The 17,073-nt window shown below is 38.9% G+C and overlaps 2 protein-coding genes across 2 annotated transcripts; both read left to right on the top strand.

The window, feature by feature from the left end:
• The first annotated feature begins 3,561 nt into the window (after positions 1 to 3,561).
• On the top strand, positions 3,562 to 4,710 carry LOC131786066 (histamine H2 receptor-like). Its single transcript, XM_059103048.2, has one exon. It carries the CDS (start codon positions 3,562 to 3,564, stop codon positions 4,708 to 4,710), a length of 1,149 nt encoding a protein of 382 aa, XP_058959031.2.
• A 6,304-nt stretch (positions 4,711 to 11,014) lies between these two features.
• Positions 11,015 to 16,415, top strand: LOC131786098 (tektin-1-like). Its single transcript, XM_059103086.2, has 5 exons — positions 11,015 to 11,785; positions 12,846 to 12,916; positions 13,530 to 13,673; positions 14,704 to 14,926; positions 15,275 to 16,415. Exons 1-5 carry the CDS (start codon positions 11,141 to 11,143, stop codon positions 15,629 to 15,631), a joined length of 1,440 nt encoding a protein of 479 aa, XP_058959069.1. The 5' UTR covers positions 11,015 to 11,140; the 3' UTR covers positions 15,632 to 16,415.
• Positions 16,416 to 17,073: the final 658 nt, after the last annotated feature.

The following is a 17,073-nucleotide window of genomic DNA, read 5'->3' as shown; positions in this document are numbered from 1 at the left end:
GTTCCTCTTTCATTAGTTATTTTATAAAAGAAATGTAAAATTGTTTCCGTGTTTACATAGCCTGATGTAAACACGCGGGAGGTTGGGAGAACACGAGATAAGCGCAGCTTATCGACTGTTCTCCCAACCTCCCGCGTGTTTACATCAGGCTATGTAAACACGGAAACCATTTTACATTTCTTCAATGTGGAATATGCTTTCTCGACATCAGAACTGTTTCATTCGAAAGGATTTCTGTTTGGTTCACTCAGAGGTTCCAACCGTGATCAAAGCATTGTGATGCGGTAATTATTCGAGGGCGGCGTTTGATCGAATAAATTCGGGGGCGGGGGCGGCGTTTGATCGAATAAATGTGGTACACATGTAAACTATCTGGACGGTTTGACTCATGGCTGGTTCTGCGACTAATTTTTGGTGGGAAAACTTCTGACTCTGGGTATAAAGAACACAATGAAAAAACACAGGGCTACTTCTACACAAAGCCAGTATTTCAGTGGCCGTAAACTTTACAGGACGTATCTTAGAAAAGAGGAAAAACGTTATCAGGAATAATAGTTAATATTTTGGTGGGAATCTGTCTATTCCGTTTTGTTTTCAACTTCACCACCGGTTCTTGCCTTAAAAGTGGCTATTTCCCTTCTCTTCCTAAGATTTTTCCTTCAGTGTTACAATTGTCACACCACGTTGTCAGCATCTGATGAACTAGTCTTTAAGTGGACTTCTTGGAAAACATTCTAAGTTGGGAAGATTATATATGTTTGTTATTCATTAAATATTTTCGCTCGCTAATGACTGGTTCAAATGCGTCACGCGTCTCAATATACCATTGTTTAAACTGGATAATACCTGGTAGATAAACACCTTCAGGCGGATATTTCCACGGCTGAAAATTGTGGGAAAAATATATTTGGCCGAGAAGCGTAGCTTTGAGGACAAAAGGGAAATTTGCAGCGAGCCAGAAAGGCGTTTATTCATATTGTAACTCTCCTTTAAATGTCATATCCCGCATTCACTCGCAAAAAAGCCCGTGTTGATCGATGCCGACAAGCTTTATAAAATCAGTATCACAAGACTCTACGAAACGAGTTTGTTCCTCTATCGATAAGAGTGTATATAGAGATGAAAAGATATCACTTTCACAGCTGGCTTTCGTCCACTTGCTTTGTTTCTATACGACAGAAATAATCGGAGCACATAAATGAGGATGAATTGACGGCTTTTTGTGCTGACGGTCAAAATTTTTTAGTCAATTTACGGTTAACAGTTAACATCTTGCCATTGTTGTCATAAGAGATTTTAGTTTTTTGCGGTTAATTTTTCCTACAACGGGTCTGCAACTATTGGTTTAAATTTGTCAATTTTTACGCCTAATGCTTAGATTCTTTTCGCCGTTTCATTGTTAGACATTCAAATATCGACTACGATTTCGTTAAAAATACGGCACAACTCGCATACTACACACCAAAATGTCAAAGAAGTTATTTATCATCCAACTGCTCCTTTTTCTGTTAGGTCTTTCTCCTCATCTCTCATAGGGCGGGAAAAGAAAGGCGGATAGAAAAGTGTAGCGCACAGCCGACTGGTTAAATACGCTTTTTTACAATGCAAAATAACCAACTGTACAAATAACCGTAAAATATCGCAAGATATTTGTACTCTATTCGCGTGTTATTTGTACTCTACTGAAAAATGACCATCACTATTCACCTCCACGTAATCTATGAATAATTCTTAAACATGAGTCAGCCGGAGAATCAACAGTAAGAATTACTATAAAAAAAGCTATGAAAATTAAACTGAACTAGAAATTGGAAAGATGGCAACATCTTTCTAATTGAACACGGTAACTGGAGAAAGATGATTTTCGTCTTATCATGAGCGTGGGAGAGCCCGTCATTTCTCTGAAATGCACATTTTTTGGTGATTGCGGCATCATTACTGTTAAACGAAATAATGTAATACCTCTAAAGAGGCAAAAGCCCGCTTTAATAAAAACTCTAAAATAAAATGATAAACTGTAGCTCAGCGGATGGTCTATTATCCTTTTCAACGTGTGAAGACAAGAAGAGTTTATAAACTGTTGGTGAAGAAGAACTAAATTTAAAAAAATCAGAGAAGCAACATTTACATAATATACTAAAAAAAAAATAGGACGGGACTGAATAAATACAGACAAAGACAGAAAAACGACACTTCCCAAATACTGAGAGAAAATAGCAAACACGATACACTCGCACAGAACGGGTTTAAACAGGATCAAATATTAAAACCGGTACACACTTCTATAAGAGTGTGAAACGTGGAATATACAGGATGGCCTAATTTATTCAGTAAAACATCGATTCAGACTATTTTGCAGTAACTTGAATAAGCGTCCAAGAGCTCGACAACAGTTCAACATAGTTAGTTCTTAGCTTTCTCCAGATAAATGTGGTATAATGGTTTTTATTTCCGCTACGTGGACCCAGCGATCCTGTCCAGGAGAGACCTTAACAACGCGACTAAGGAGCCACGACAGGACCAAATTTTAAATCCTTAGTTCGCCCTTTTCATTAGCAATCTTCTTTCAGAGTCTAAATGAGTTCGTTGAGCTATCTTTTCCAAAGCAATTGGCCAGAAACTATGCTCTTCTCCAATGCTACCTTCTGTAAAGATCTTCGTGTTCGAACAGTCCCGATCATCGGTAGTTGAAGCAAATAAGGGCTCGGAGTAAAAAATCGTAGTCATTTGGATCGTCGCTGCTTGGAGTGATGGTAGGGCCGTAAGGGTGGTCAGAACCTCAGCGAACACTCTGTGCAGGATTTTTAAACTAGTTAGCGCATTTGGGACTCGAAGAATCGCCTTCATCGTTTTGCTTACATTTCGAATAAGCATCTCCCAAATTATGTTAACTCATCTTGATCCCATTCTAAAAGAGACTGGTCTAATTTCCTTTTCTGTCTCGGTAAAAGTGGGCGAGTTGTCGCTCCGTATTTCCTTTGGATAGCCACGGTTGAAATTTGAAACTGGCGCACGGCATTCAATTAAGAAAGGGTCAGATTTCAAATTGCTAAATTACAACCTCCATGTCGACGGCACATAAAGTGCCAAAAAAAACGGTAAAAAAATGAAGTGAAAAAGCCAAAAAAACACCCGTAATTTAATAACTGGTACGAGGAGCATGAGAAATATAAAGAAAAAGAAGAAAAAACATAAAATTCGCCTCAACAACGTCTATTTTATTAAATTGGAAACGTCCCTTTTCCGTTGAGCGAGTTTTCAACTAATTCCTTATTGGAAAAGTCCGTAATATTGGATGGAATCAACACAATGAGAAACAGATGCTTAGCTTTACACAAAATGAGTCATTGAGCCACGCAAATAAAGAGCAAAACAAATACAGGAAAAGAGGACGCCATTAAGGTGGTGTTTAAACGTTCGTTGATCCGTGCACTTCTAATAAACCAATCGTGGGAGAAGGCTTGAGGGATTTTTGGCATAAACAAACCCATTGCCGTCTCGGTCTTAAATTAACCTTTTGAAGCTCTATGTGGATAGAAGCAACCAACCCTTCACTCTAGAATGGCCACTGCTCCTAAGGAGTTACCTTTCCTGGCGAACTCAACTGACCGAGATAGAGAAGAGTGTACCTACTTGGGAGGAATGGTTTGGCGCGAGTCGTATCTCACAGGTGACATTTACAGAAGTTTGATTGCTTTAATATGTATTCTCTCAATACTGCTTATCCCAACCGTCTCATTAAACGGGTTAGTCATCTTAGTGGTGGCCACAAAGAGACAACTGCGAACCAACTCAAACAAACTCTTAGCTTGTTTGGCGGGGACAGATTTGCTGGCCGGATTGGTTGTTATACCCATTGCCATAGCGGTCAACGTGAAGCGAGCCTTTGAGATCGGTCCATTTTGTGAGTTAGAAAAGGCTCACGTTGTAGTTTTCTGGGTACAAAGCATTGCTACGCTGACTTTTCTCTTTTTGATAAGCGGGGACCGATATATTGCTGTAAAGTTCTCCTTAAGGTACCGAGAGATTGTCACAGGACAGAGGATCAAAAAGGCTGTGGTTGTTGCGTGGGTCATCACAGTTTTTGGAACGATTCAGGAAATTGTGATTGCCACCAGAGAAAGTACAACGAACATATATGCGTTATATTGGACGGTGAATATCGTTGTGACTGCTTTACTCGTGTTACTTTGTATCATTGGCATAACGTCCATGTATCTATCCATCTTCCTTGAAACACAGCGACAGAAAAAACGCCTACAGTCAGGACAGCTGTCACCTCAAGAAGCTAAAGAGTTGAAGAAAGATGTAAATAACAAGGCAACCGTTACACTATCCTTAATTCTAGGAACTTTAGTACTGACCTACTTGCCTTTGATAACTGTCGCCTCAATTCAGGCTTTCACAAATGTTTTTGAGTCGGGTACGAAAATGGCGTTGATAAGCTGGACCGATTGTGCTGCGGTCTTCAACTCACTTTTTAACCCCATAATTTACTGTTGGCGTAATCAAAATCTAAGAAAGGCTCTTCTTGAAGTCATTCACCGAAAAAAACCAGAAAATACCCCTCCAGTATCAAAAATTCAGCCCTCTATTTCTAAGACCGCTAAAGAATCAGCGCCAAACCAGGAAGCAGTTTTGTTGTCATGCAGCCATTTTAAAGCTGAAGAAATCGTTCGCATAGGGGAAACAGATGATCATGTCTTGTAAATAACGTGACATCAATGACTGTCGGTCCAGGCCATAGACAGTTTTGTCTACACCATTTCCTGTGATATGATTAATCTAGACACCTAGACACAAGCAAAACAAACTGATGTGGCAGAGGTTTGGACAATAAGTTTTCTTGCTAGCTTTCTCGTGGCAGCCAGAAGAGAATTTTTAAGATTAACATATTAACTTGGATTTCATTAATGGTTAGTGGGCTGGACTCCGGATCGAGAGATCTGGTTTTAAGACCTGGCCAGGTACTTATGCTGTGTTCTTGGGTAGGACGCTCTACTTTCACAGTTCCTCTCTCCATCCTGGGGTATAATAAATGGGGTACCAGAAAATTTTCAGGGAAATCTGATGAAAAGGCGCTATTTACATACCGTATTTATGGAATTTTTCGTGATTCGAGTGCGGTGTTTGTTCGAGGGCGGCGCTTATTTAAAATCTAATTTATTTCTTGGAAACAATAGTATGGTAACTGACCATTTTAAATAAAAAAGAAAAAAACACGTTATAGAGCTTATCGAATCATGATGTGATGCTTATTCGAGAGCGGCGTTTGATCGAATAAATCTGGTACGCATGTAAACTATCTGGACGGTTTGACTCATGACTGTTCTGCGACTAATTTTTGGTGGGAAAACTTCTGACGCTGGGTATAAAGAGCACATTGAAAAAACACAGGGCTACTTCTACACAAAGCCAGTATTTCAGTGGCCGGAAACTTTACAGGGCGTATCTTAGAACAATATAAAAAGCTTTTCGATAATAGGAGTTGATTTTTTGGTTGGAATTTATCTATTCCGTTTTGTTTTCAACATCACAACCAGTTCTTGCCTTAAAAGCGACCATCTTCTTTCTCTTTCTATAAGATTTTTCCTTCAGTGTTACAACGTTAACTCTACGCAGTCAGCATCTGATGAATGAGCCTTAAAGCGGACTTCTTGGAAAACATAGGATTACGTATGTTTGTTATTCATCAAATATTTTAGCTCGCTGGTGACTGGTTTAAATGTGTCACGCGTCTTAATATACCATAGCTTAAGCTAGGTAATATTTATGAATATTTAAAGAATCAGCGACAAATCAGGAACCAGTTTTGTTGTCATTCAGCCTTTTAAAAACTGAAGAAATCTTTCACGTAGATAACACAGATGATCATGTCTTGTAAATAACTTGACATCAATGACTGTTAGTCCGGACCATAGACAGTTTTGTGTTTTTTTGTGATTCGAGTGCTGCGTTTATTCGAAGGCGGCGTTCATACGAGGGCAGCGCTTATTTAAAACCCAATTTATTTCTTGCAAACAATAATATGGTAACTGACCATTTCAATTTTAGAAAACAGAAACATATTTCAGCGCTTGTCTAAAAAGTCATTTTTTTATATCGATCGTTCTAAATTTCACAATTTGCAGTAAAAATTTGAAGTAACCGAGATATTACAAGTGCCCCGATTGGTCAAAAACCTCTTGTTTATCGCACCGGTAAACCAATAGAAAATTTAGGTTTATCTTACATTCGAATAGACCGCACTTTCTATAAGTTTTGTGGTGTAATGGATACGAAAAATCTACAAATTACTCGCTTTAAACTTTTCTCGTGCTCTATCAACACCCCAAGTAGGTCTTTGGCCAATCAAGGCGCTTGTTGGAAACCGGTAAAGCCATAGAAAGGGGGGGTTTATCACAATATTTCACCTGACAGATTACTTGTTTCTTGAAGCTCACAGTTTTCATTGAGCTTCCTTTTCAGCCGACACTTTTCACTTCTGGGAAAGATGAAATCCGTAGACAAATATTCAAGCATGTTCTCGCGTCCAATGAAAACTGAAGTTTGTATGACTTTATTAAAATTCATTGCAATTTACATATCTCGTCCCCTCTAACACTTCGTCTTCTCCCATGCACTGGCTAATTTTAACGCAACTGACAAACTGTTAAATAAAACCCCAATTCTTTTGACACAGTTTTCCCGTTCTCTTCTGCCCATTGAGGAGATTGCCTAAACCTCTCTTTACACTAAAATAGCCGCTGCTCCTGATCGCTGTACAAATTTGTAGTGAGGTAAAACAACCAAAAACCTCATTCATCCCCAGTTCCCAGGTTTATTTCGTCGCTCGACCGAAAATTGCTTTAATTGCTTTTATCAATTAGAAACCTTTGAACAAACATTTTAAACCTACATTACGTCATAATTGTGATAATAATAATTAACTTGACTTGACCTCATGGAGAGCTGTAATCCATTTTTCCATGTCAATAACTTCGTGACGAGGGAGGATTCACACTGTTCTAATAATATTTGCAGGTAGGAAAAACACGTAACTATCACAGCTAAAAATGGAAATGTTTTAGAATTAACCAAAGATGAAGTATGAACAATCCACTGCGCGCGTGGCAGGTCAGCAAAAGATTGTTTGAAAATCGTAAAAATTAGGACTCGGCAACAAAATGCAATTAATTAAAACAGAAACTTTGTTGATAACTGTCTTACATCACCTGGAATTTTAAGAAATTTATTTTCTTCAGGATTTCGAATTCTAAGTCGGTTTTCTCAAGCTGTTGCAGGAACTTGCAGGGACTTGCCAACCTCGACGGCGACGGCAACAAAGACACGCAAAACAAAGGTTCTAGTGGGTGGAAGAATAACTCTGCACGTGCGTTTTAAAACTTATGACTTTTTCAGCCCTCCTCTGCAAAACAACAACGTGAAATTGCCAAAATATGCGTAGGCTGGGGCCCTCTTTACATGAGTCCGGTTGACCGACTGGCTCGTTTACCGAGACGAAATTGTTTGGGGTTCATGGGAGAAATTTCAGCCCGCTGACTAAAACGAGAAAAGGCGCTAAGATCCTGGAGACTAGTTTTTACGCGACATTTGAGAAACAAAACAAAAATGAACACATCGTCTGCATAAAGCTTCGTCATTTCCACTCGCAATTCCTGATGTCAGATTCGTTTGTCCGCGTCAAAAACTGAAGTTTCTGTATTCCATTTTAGATTTATAGTCATTCAATTAAGCTGTTAATAATTTTTCCTGCCAAAGAAATCTTTTCGATTTCGAGGACGAAAAAATATGCTCATTTGCCACGCTGTCTGAAGCCGTACTCCGCCAACGGCTTAATCGGTGACATACGTAGTTGGAAAAATATTCTCCCCGGGGAACTGAGCGCGAGCCGAAGTGTTCATATGGGAAAATTTTTCGGCCCGGTTCCCAATCGAGATCTGGTGAACCGAGCCAGATCACCCGCTCATTTGAACACCTCTTAAGGAGCAGGGATGTGTCGAGATCTCGGAAACCGGGCACGTATGAAGAGACCCAGAGAACAGAGACCGAGGACAAATCTTTTAAGTTTCCATCTGCCGTCCTGGCTGTTAAGGTCACCGGTGAATTGAAGCGTCAAATTGCGTACTAGATGTAAAACGGTTCAAAATACCCATACTCGCGTCATCTCAGTTTCCTTGCTTTCTTGTTTCCAATCTTCCAGCTTCAGTTTTTCACTGCAAATGCTCGCGAATGATCTGTCACATGCATTTGAATTAAAATGGGACACTTACAAAATTTCCATAAATAGCATAAGCTATGTTCGCGCGATAACATAGCTTTTACCATTTAGGGAAAAGTTTAACATCCATACAATCATGGAAAGATTTTTACAATCATGGAAAGACTTTCAGTGAACGTCTGAGAGACGTTCACTGAAACCTATATCTAAAAAAAAAATTGGATGACATCAAATTTATCAAACGTACCTAGAAATTTCTTCCAACCTAGACTTGACAAATAGAGTTGCTAGGCAACAATAGTACTTCCACGAATCGGCGAGGTTACAGTACTTGGTGATGACGATAATTTGCATACCCTAAGCAAAAAAAAAAAATGAAATCAGAATCAAAGGAATTTCTTCAATACCTGTATACTTTTTGGATATTTTCTGTACATTAAAGGGTACACGGAAAGCGTTGTCTCAAGTTTGCCTTGTCTCTTAATCAAATATTTATTTGATCTAAAAGTTTACTTTATGCGCAAGAAAGTTTTGCAAATGTAAAACTAACCTGCGCGTTCTTCTTGAAACAGTCATCGTTAGATTTTCGTCAAAAATGATCAGGGCAGTGTGACTATGATAACCAGCAAAGTGTTAAAAATAGCTCCAGCTACAAGATTGTTTTTGGATTTTAGTCTTTCCCTAATAATCGTTCAAATGATAACAACGGTTGTGTGATTGATACCGCTAATGTTTACAAGGATAACAAAGTGACGAAGATGAATTATGGTTGACTTTTAATGAACTCGTTAAAAATTCAGCGGGATGTTTTCGTTCGTCTTTCGATAGAAAGTCTCAAGGTTGAGCGTTCTGTTTTATTTGTCTATTTAAAGAAAATTATTTTCTTGTGTTGATCAGTTATTTTGAAGTTTGTGACGCTGACTTTAAGTTTTGTAAATGTGTAGCGCAGATATTGCTAAGCATTCTGTAAATGACTACTGAGTCGCTGTCTATGCTATATAAATTTTCTACCGGTGGCAGTTAACAAACAGTTTCTCTTCACAATCGTCGATCACTTAGCTCTCAAACTGTAACACGATCTACTTGCGTCTCATTAGGAGGCCGGTTGCCGGTGTGGTTAAAGAAAACGCCAGAATCCAAACGGAATTCTTACATTACGCAAATACTTCAAAACTTTCTCTTACTGCATGACTGCACCGCTCGATAGCATGAATTTGCGCGCAATACATTAGGACGTTGCTATGCCTATGAAAACATTTCACAGATCATCCAATTTAGGTGATATGAAGAACTCATGAAGAAATAAAACCAAGTCAATAAGCCATTTCAAACAGAACAAAACATGAGATTTAGAGGATAACTTTTAACCAAATGAACCAATAACAAGCGCGGGAAATCGGCTCTAAAGTAATCCGGAGCACAATGCCTTATGTGAGAAACAATTAAGCCTCAGAATTGTAAGCACACTTTCATTATCATTCATAGGCTTCCGAAAATGAAACAGATCGCGTTCGTTTATTATGCAAGATATGCTTATAGCCCGTTGTTCCTGGCAACGCATGGAAATAGGTACTTTCCTCTGGCGCTTTGACATTTTTGTTTTCGTATATGTCTTTTTGTGCCTTTTCACCTGTTTTGCGTTCATAGCTTTTAAATACTAACTTTCCGTGAATTTTTCTGAATTTCTGTTTCGTTATATCTTACTTTAATCATTGTTCAAACTAAATCATTCTGGTTGTAGGATCTCAGATACTATTTCTGGCATTTAACTTTCGGTCTAAGGAGATGCTTTGGACGATAGAAATAAAGATGTTCTATAGACTTATTTTTACATCGAGGTTTTTATAGTCTTGAGTGCATATTGTTTTTCGTGAATGGAACTTTTTCAATGAACCCCATATAAAAAACGTTTTTAATCTTGAAGGACAAATTATTCCTTTTTTTGCTTTCCTGCTTGCGGTCTTATAGAGTTCCATTAGTAATCCGCTTAGCATAACACGTAATTGTCAAAATAGTGTAGAACAGGTGATGCAAAGTGCAATAGATTACAGTATACATGTCGATTGTCTCGAAAACTGATATTGTCAGAAAACAAGTGTCTACAATAGGCTTGCAAAACTCCAACCGTGATATCTTGCCCCTAAATTGATAGCGTTTGATAGACAGTTTCAAATTCTAACAAAGGAGATGGAAATTTCATAACACCTGCCAAGAAAACAGGCGAAAAGATAAATTAAGAATTTCGCATATATAATACTTTTACTGCAGTTGAGTGCAGGAATGATATAAAAGCTATCGATGAAAAATAACTTTTTTGCAATTCGTATTGCAGTTTGTAAGAACTTTTATATTAATTTACCTAAAATTAGCTCTAGGACTGAATTATTAGTTATTAGCGCAAAGCTTTCGCATTTCGGAAGGAATCACACGAACAAAAGACACTAATTGTGGGCCGAAGTTTATTAAGTATTTATGAGCAATTTTCCTGTGCTCTGAGGAAAAACACCATAATTTCTGTGAACATTTCTAAAGGTTCACCTTACTCTAACGGTGTAATATTTTATATTTCTGCTAAGAGATTTTTCTGTCTCTACAAAACAGACAAGCACGTGGCTTATCAGACTACCGGAAGTGAGTTTTTCAACACGGTTGGATTTACGAAAGCCAATCACAAACCGGCATTTCGACAGCTTATTGTCTTTTGCACCAATAAGCGTTCGAGTGGTGGGGCCGCACGGTAACATAGCAACCATCGACGCCACCGGATATATAGCAGTTTTTGGTTACACTAAACAGACATAGTTTTACACTCCATTAAAGCAACTTTTAAGGAGTTGTAAAGTACTCATCGTCAAGAAAATTCGAGTAATCTTCCCGTTATTTTCGCAGAGGAGTTAATCAGAAGACAGGATACGCGAGATGACGCAGTCTTTTGTAGAAACAGCGAAGTTTCTTTCTTCATCGACCTTCGATCCTCCTCCATATCTGAGACCACCAGGCGGACCGTATGAGACAACATACACAGCATCGTTTCAAACTGGCCGGCCATACACATCACCACACTACTCTCTTAGACCTCTATCGAGGTCTTTTGAATTTCCTTCCAAGATACTGAACGGATCTTCCACTGGATTAGAACATTTACCGTACACAGCCGTCACACAGCGCGCTATACATAAATACACTCCACAGCAATGGCGAACCTCTAACGTTCTTAATGTTTCCTCAGGCGAGAAGGAACGAGCGACCGCGGAGAGGCTTCGAGATGACTGCGCGCGGCTTCGAACAGAGACAGCCCTTCTCACACACCGCACGCAGACAGATGTCAACAAGAAGCTTGAGCATCGCATCCATGATATAAGTTACTGGAAGAACGAACTCGAGAAACAACATGCCGAAACGGTCGCCGAGATCAAGGCCCTTCAGGCGTTTATCGGCCGCTTGGAAAAGGCCTTAGCAGCAACAGAAAAGCCTCTGAATGTCGCAAAGCAATGTCTGGATTACAGAGAGAGGAGAGTCAAGATCGATCTTGTTCACGATAATGTGGAAACGCATATCAGCAAGGTACGGAAATTACTTTGTTTTCAATTACCCTGGAGCCAGCATCGAGAAATTGAGTTTAATTGTATCCATTTAGACCGAGTTATTGCTTATTCTTCTTAATTTTGCTAATGATTTTCAAGGGGATAGTTGAGATAAAGAAGTTGTGGGCTTTGTTCCAATGCGCAATTTTATGTGTTTTAAGAACTTTTAAAAATGTTACGTATGGCTTTGAGATTAGGAGTGATGATTACTAGTCGCGCGAGAAATCGCTCGTGGTTTAGGGTGACAATATATTTATCGTCTGACCTCGGTTACGCAGCCTTAAAACACCTTTAGGATCTATGAATAAGCGATATTTCTGTGCTAATAGATAATGGCCTTCGTGTCCAATATGATAATTCTTTGAATACACGACAATACCGGCCTTCTGTTTATATCAAGATGTTTTGTTTTCTGTTTCGGTGGTTTGGAGTAGTAAGTTTCGAAGGAAGCATTCACTGGGTTTTCAATTTCAAACAAAATATTTTTTCTACGATGATCTAAGATATTTCCCGGTCGATCTTTTCCTCGTAGTTGTTCATATAGTCAAAAGTAAACGGCTCAGTAAGCGTCAGTAACGCTTCCCTATTGTTTGTACAACAAGGGAAGTTTAATTTGATCAGTCTGAGCGAGATTTGAATATACAGGGAACCGTGGTACTTATGCGATTTGAGAACTTTTAAAGTACTGGAGTGTAAACATCTCCTGTCCATTTTTCAAGTGTTATTCGATCGCAGAGATTGTATTTATCGTGATAGCAGTGATAAACTTTAACCTGTTATAACATGGTCAACGAATTGGTCACTATGGCAACCAGCTCTCCTTCGCCTGTAGTTTAATACACTAAGGGCCTGTAAATGTACTCGGTATAAGAAACAATTTCGTAATAGTTTTGCACGGTTTCCCAAGTCATTTTGAAATAATATACTTATCCAACGCTCTAATTTCGATGCTAAAAATTTTCGTTTGGTTGATTCTTACAATGCTTTGTATGGAGTCGAAAAAAACTCAACTACGTTTCATTTATTTTTCTTTTATCTAGGAAGTGGAGATGATTGAAAACGTGCGGGCTTTGCTTAAGAAAACAATGGATCAAGCCCACGAACAGCTGTGGTAAGTTCATGAGTTTGCCCTAATTCCACTACACTTGGCATTGACACTGAGGTCATCCCACAAATATGACAGCTATTGTGTAAAATATTGTCACACACAATCCAGTATTGAGCCTAAATTTCTGTTGATAGATTAAGATATCTCTCAGATCACGTTTGCAACTATTACAATTTCGACTGGTCCGTTGCCAATTTGGATGTACATCGTTGCTGGAATTGTTGCCATATTTTTGACCATGCGCGTTATTTCTGCATTCGGAGTGTAACTTAATCTCGTTGAGCGCAAATTTTTGTTTAACAACTTCTCGCCAGCTGAAGAAAAATCGTTCATGAAAAGGTCTGAAAATGGTTGCTCACATCCTAACAGCAGTATATGCATATTCTCCATACTGTTCTCTATATATTTCACAAGGTGCTTACAAGAGGAATTTGTTTTACAATCAAAGCTTTTTAAGTTGGTTATCATTTTCTTTATTGTCATTTACTTGATGTTTGACTCATGGGTGATGTTATTGGATGCTAATCACCATAATTCGCAATAGTTGTTAAGACAATAAGTTAAGCGTTCATACATCTTGATATGCTCAATCAGCAACACATTCTATTTCTCCAAGGTTGCTACGCTCTGCGAAGACTCTGCTGGAAAAAGATCTTGGCGACAAGTACGGTTCCCTTGGGATTGATGGGAAATGCTCCACGTTAACAAACTTCTCTAAGGACATCCATTTTGCGCCCCACTCGGTCACGATCCAACAACAGTAAGTGAACATGAATCATTTGATTTGATTTTATCAACTGGGTTTATAATGTAAATTGACCACCATAAAGAGTTCCAAAGCTGGCGTTTCGAGCTTCAGCCCTTCGCTCTGACTAAGGGCTAACGCTCGAAACGTCAGCTTTGAAACTCTTTACGGTGGCCAATTTACATTATCAACTCAGTTGATAAAACCAAATCACCTTGCTATACTCCCCCACCGACGCAGCACCACAGATTCTCTAGAAACGTACCCCCTTTGAACATGCATAATTGCTAGTGTTGTGAACTTGATTAGCAATAGTCACGCAACGCAGTCAGAGACTTTGCGTGACATGCCCGAAGAACTTCCCTTTGCCACAGTTTGTCTCATGAACTGGTTCCTCTGTCTTTTAGGCCGCAAATTTAAATTTTCTACTATATTAGGAACGAGATAAGCGGACGAATAAGAGTAAAAATTTTTTGACACACGGTTAGATTTTCAGAACGAAAATTGGGAAGCAAGCCATTCTTGACCTCTCTCTTTCAGAAGTCCACTTCTAAAATGACATTAAAAATTTCAATCGATCCTTAAACTGTATGTAACTGTAAAGTATGTAACTTTTCCTTGAAATTTAGAGGAACATTTAGCTGAACGACAACAAGAAGAAGAAAATTTTACTTGGGATGAAACACCAAAATTCTCTTTACTTATTTAGGAGGGTATAGCAGCGAATGGGAGAATGTATAATCATATACTGACAGTCTTAAAATTTGACGGCTTCAATCAATTATGTGATATTTGATACCTCGAAACTTAAACAAATAAAAACTCTGAGTCTCACCCTGGGGACTCGAGCCAAAGACCCTCCGATTTCGTTGTTTCAGACCATACTACAGAGCTATAGAGTTCTTCTTAGCTAGCGAAGCCCAAACCAGTTTGCATGCAACTAATGTCCTGATTACTGCAAGGATCATCATGTTAAAATCCTCCTTAGTTGAATTTTTTTTTGTCAAATAACCTACGCTTATTTGTTCTTGTGGTATTCTTCCAGTTCTTTCACTCCAGATGAATGGGAGGCCTACTCTTCAGAGAACATTGCCAAAGCAGAGCGGGAACGCAAGGCATCTGTGGCTCTGCGATCAGAGATTAATGGAATCTTGATGCAGACTTACGTCGACCTGAGGAACATCTTTGAGACTGTTAACAATGAATTCAGCAAGCGTATTGAGGAGACGGTGACTGCTAAGAGATCGCTCGAGAAAGAATTGGCCAGGGTAAGTGTTTCCTTTACGTTACACTGCATTGTGGTTAAGTGTCGTAAAAACAAACGCAGAGCAATCAAAGTGTCCAATCAGAACCCAGGAAAATATGACAAGGTGCCAGTGAGACTCAGGCGCAATGTAAAACATATAAAAGCTTTTGTTTTGGACGTTAAACAATGTTGACCATTTTTCACGATTGCTGGACCAAGAAAATCTCAGTCCATGTGAAACTTCCAATCTCAACCTGTCCGTGTCTGCGAAGATCAGAAATGTTAAATAGTTCAAAGTAGAGACCGAGTAAGGTGGCTGTGAATTTAAATTTCATTTTTTTAGAGCTAAACCTGAATTGCTCTATCATAGGTTATGGATGAAATAGCGTCTATGGAGAACAACGTCCGTGATCTCAGGCAAGCCATTGCAGACAAAGAGAACCCACTTAAAGTTGCCCATACTCGCTTAGACAAGCGTTCTTTGAGACCCAATGTCGAGCTTTGCAGAGATCCTGTACAGTACCGACTGGTTGGAGAGGTCGGCGAGATCAACGTCTCAATAGATCGTCTGCGCATGCGTCTGGCTGAGGCCGAGGCCTCCCTCATGGCTTTGCTGAGGAACAAGGAGCGCCTGGAAGATGATATTGAAGTGAAGACCAACAGCCTTTTTATTGACCGTGATCAGTGCATGGTCATTAGGCAGCAAGTCCGCCATATTTCTCACTAAGGAAACTGTTACGTAACCGTGGCAACAGATAATCTTAAAAGGACAAAGAACTCTTAAGAGATATTTGGAGATTTTTTTATAGGGCATTTTATTTAAAAGCAAAATTAAATTACTTTCGATTCTGGAAATGAAATTTTGGAACTGAGATTTTAATAGAAATTTTCCTTTGTCTCGTTTGCCATTTTAAAATGTGGTCCGGTTGAAGTAAAATTTTGAATCGTTTGAATCTTCAACATCTTTTATTCTTTCATTTACATACCTGAATGTTCCTTTTAAGACAGGATTGTAACAGATATTTGCTTCTATTTCACTTTGATTTGTATGGAAAAGAAAAGAATAGAATACTGGATTCAGGTTCTTAGGTGAAATTTCTGTTGTGTTATTCATATACGCGTGTGTGATTCTACAAAATATTTGCACCTCTAGAAAACACGTCAATTAATATATTAATACCTTTTGCACTGGTTGTTAAATGAGATGTGATAATTTAAATAAGAACCAGCAAGAGAACAGATATATCATAAAGGAAGCTTGTTTGTTAAATAACCGAATAAGATTCATTAAACTCCCCAGTGAATTTCAAATAGGAACGAGTGACGCGCATTGGGTCAAACATAACTCTAGGGAGGGGGAGAGAGTATGCGAGTGTCTGAGAATTTATTTTAAAGAGAGACAGTGAAAGTGTTTCTTAGTGTTCTGAAAAGAACAGAATCAGAAGACAGTACTAATATTCTGCTTGTAAATACCTTAATACTTCTGCAATAAATCACTTTTTAACACTAATATTATTTTGGCTGATTTCGTTCCTCTGGGTTTGAAATTTCGTTCCTCTGGGTTTGAAATTTCGTTCCCATAAAAAAATGTGTTTTTAGGATAGATATTTTTCACAAAATTTAACTCTTTTATTTAAGTCTGAATAAAACATTCGACGATACGAAAGAGAGATCTTACCTAGTGCCCATCCTGATAAGAGAGACAGTGGAATCTACAATATTATGAGCCCAAGTAATGTGCTCCTGACAATAGCATTAAAATGTACAGGGGAAGGGTGGGACCGGTTAAGTGTTACATCATGCTGCAAGCCACCAGGAGCGAAAATATATTTTACAATGAAGTCGATTCTTACTGGTTCTTTAGAATGAAAATGTCCTTCGGTGCGACTACAGTCGTTTGGGAGACTTAGCAGGCGCTTACTTTAGGGAAGAGGTGTCAGGACCTAATTTAGCGGCTGGTTTCGCCTTGAAACGAGAGTTTTAGCGACAGGAGCTAGAGAGATCTTACCTAGTGCCCATCCTGATAAGAGAGACAGTGGAATCTACAATACCATGAGCCCAAGTAATGTGCTCCTGGCAATAGCATTAAAATGTACAGGGGAGGGGTGGGACAGGTTAAATTAGCAGGTGCTACATCATGCTGCAAGCCACCAGGTACGAAAATATATT

The sequence above is a fragment of the Pocillopora verrucosa genome, chromosome 6, assembly GCF_036669915.1.
Source record: "Pocillopora verrucosa isolate sample1 chromosome 6, ASM3666991v2, whole genome shotgun sequence".
NCBI lineage: Eukaryota > Metazoa > Cnidaria > Anthozoa > Scleractinia > Pocilloporidae > Pocillopora > Pocillopora verrucosa.
This window is presented reverse-complemented; position numbering and strand designations above follow the sequence as displayed.

Coding starts and splice junctions, on each gene's coding strand:
- LOC131786066 (XM_059103048.2), top strand. CDS start 3,562: ATGGCCACTGCTCCTAAGGAGTTACCTTTCCTGGCGAACTCAACTGAC.
- LOC131786098 (XM_059103086.2), top strand. CDS start 11,141: ATGACGCAGTCTTTTGTAGAAACAGCGAAGTTTCTTTCTTCATCGACC. Junction 11,786..12,845: donor TGGAAACGCATATCAGCAAG/GTACGGAAATTA, acceptor TCTTTTATCTAG/GAAGTGGAGATGATTGAAAA. Junction 14,927..15,274: donor TCGAGAAAGAATTGGCCAGG/GTAAGTGTTTCC, acceptor GCTCTATCATAG/GTTATGGATGAAATAGCGTC.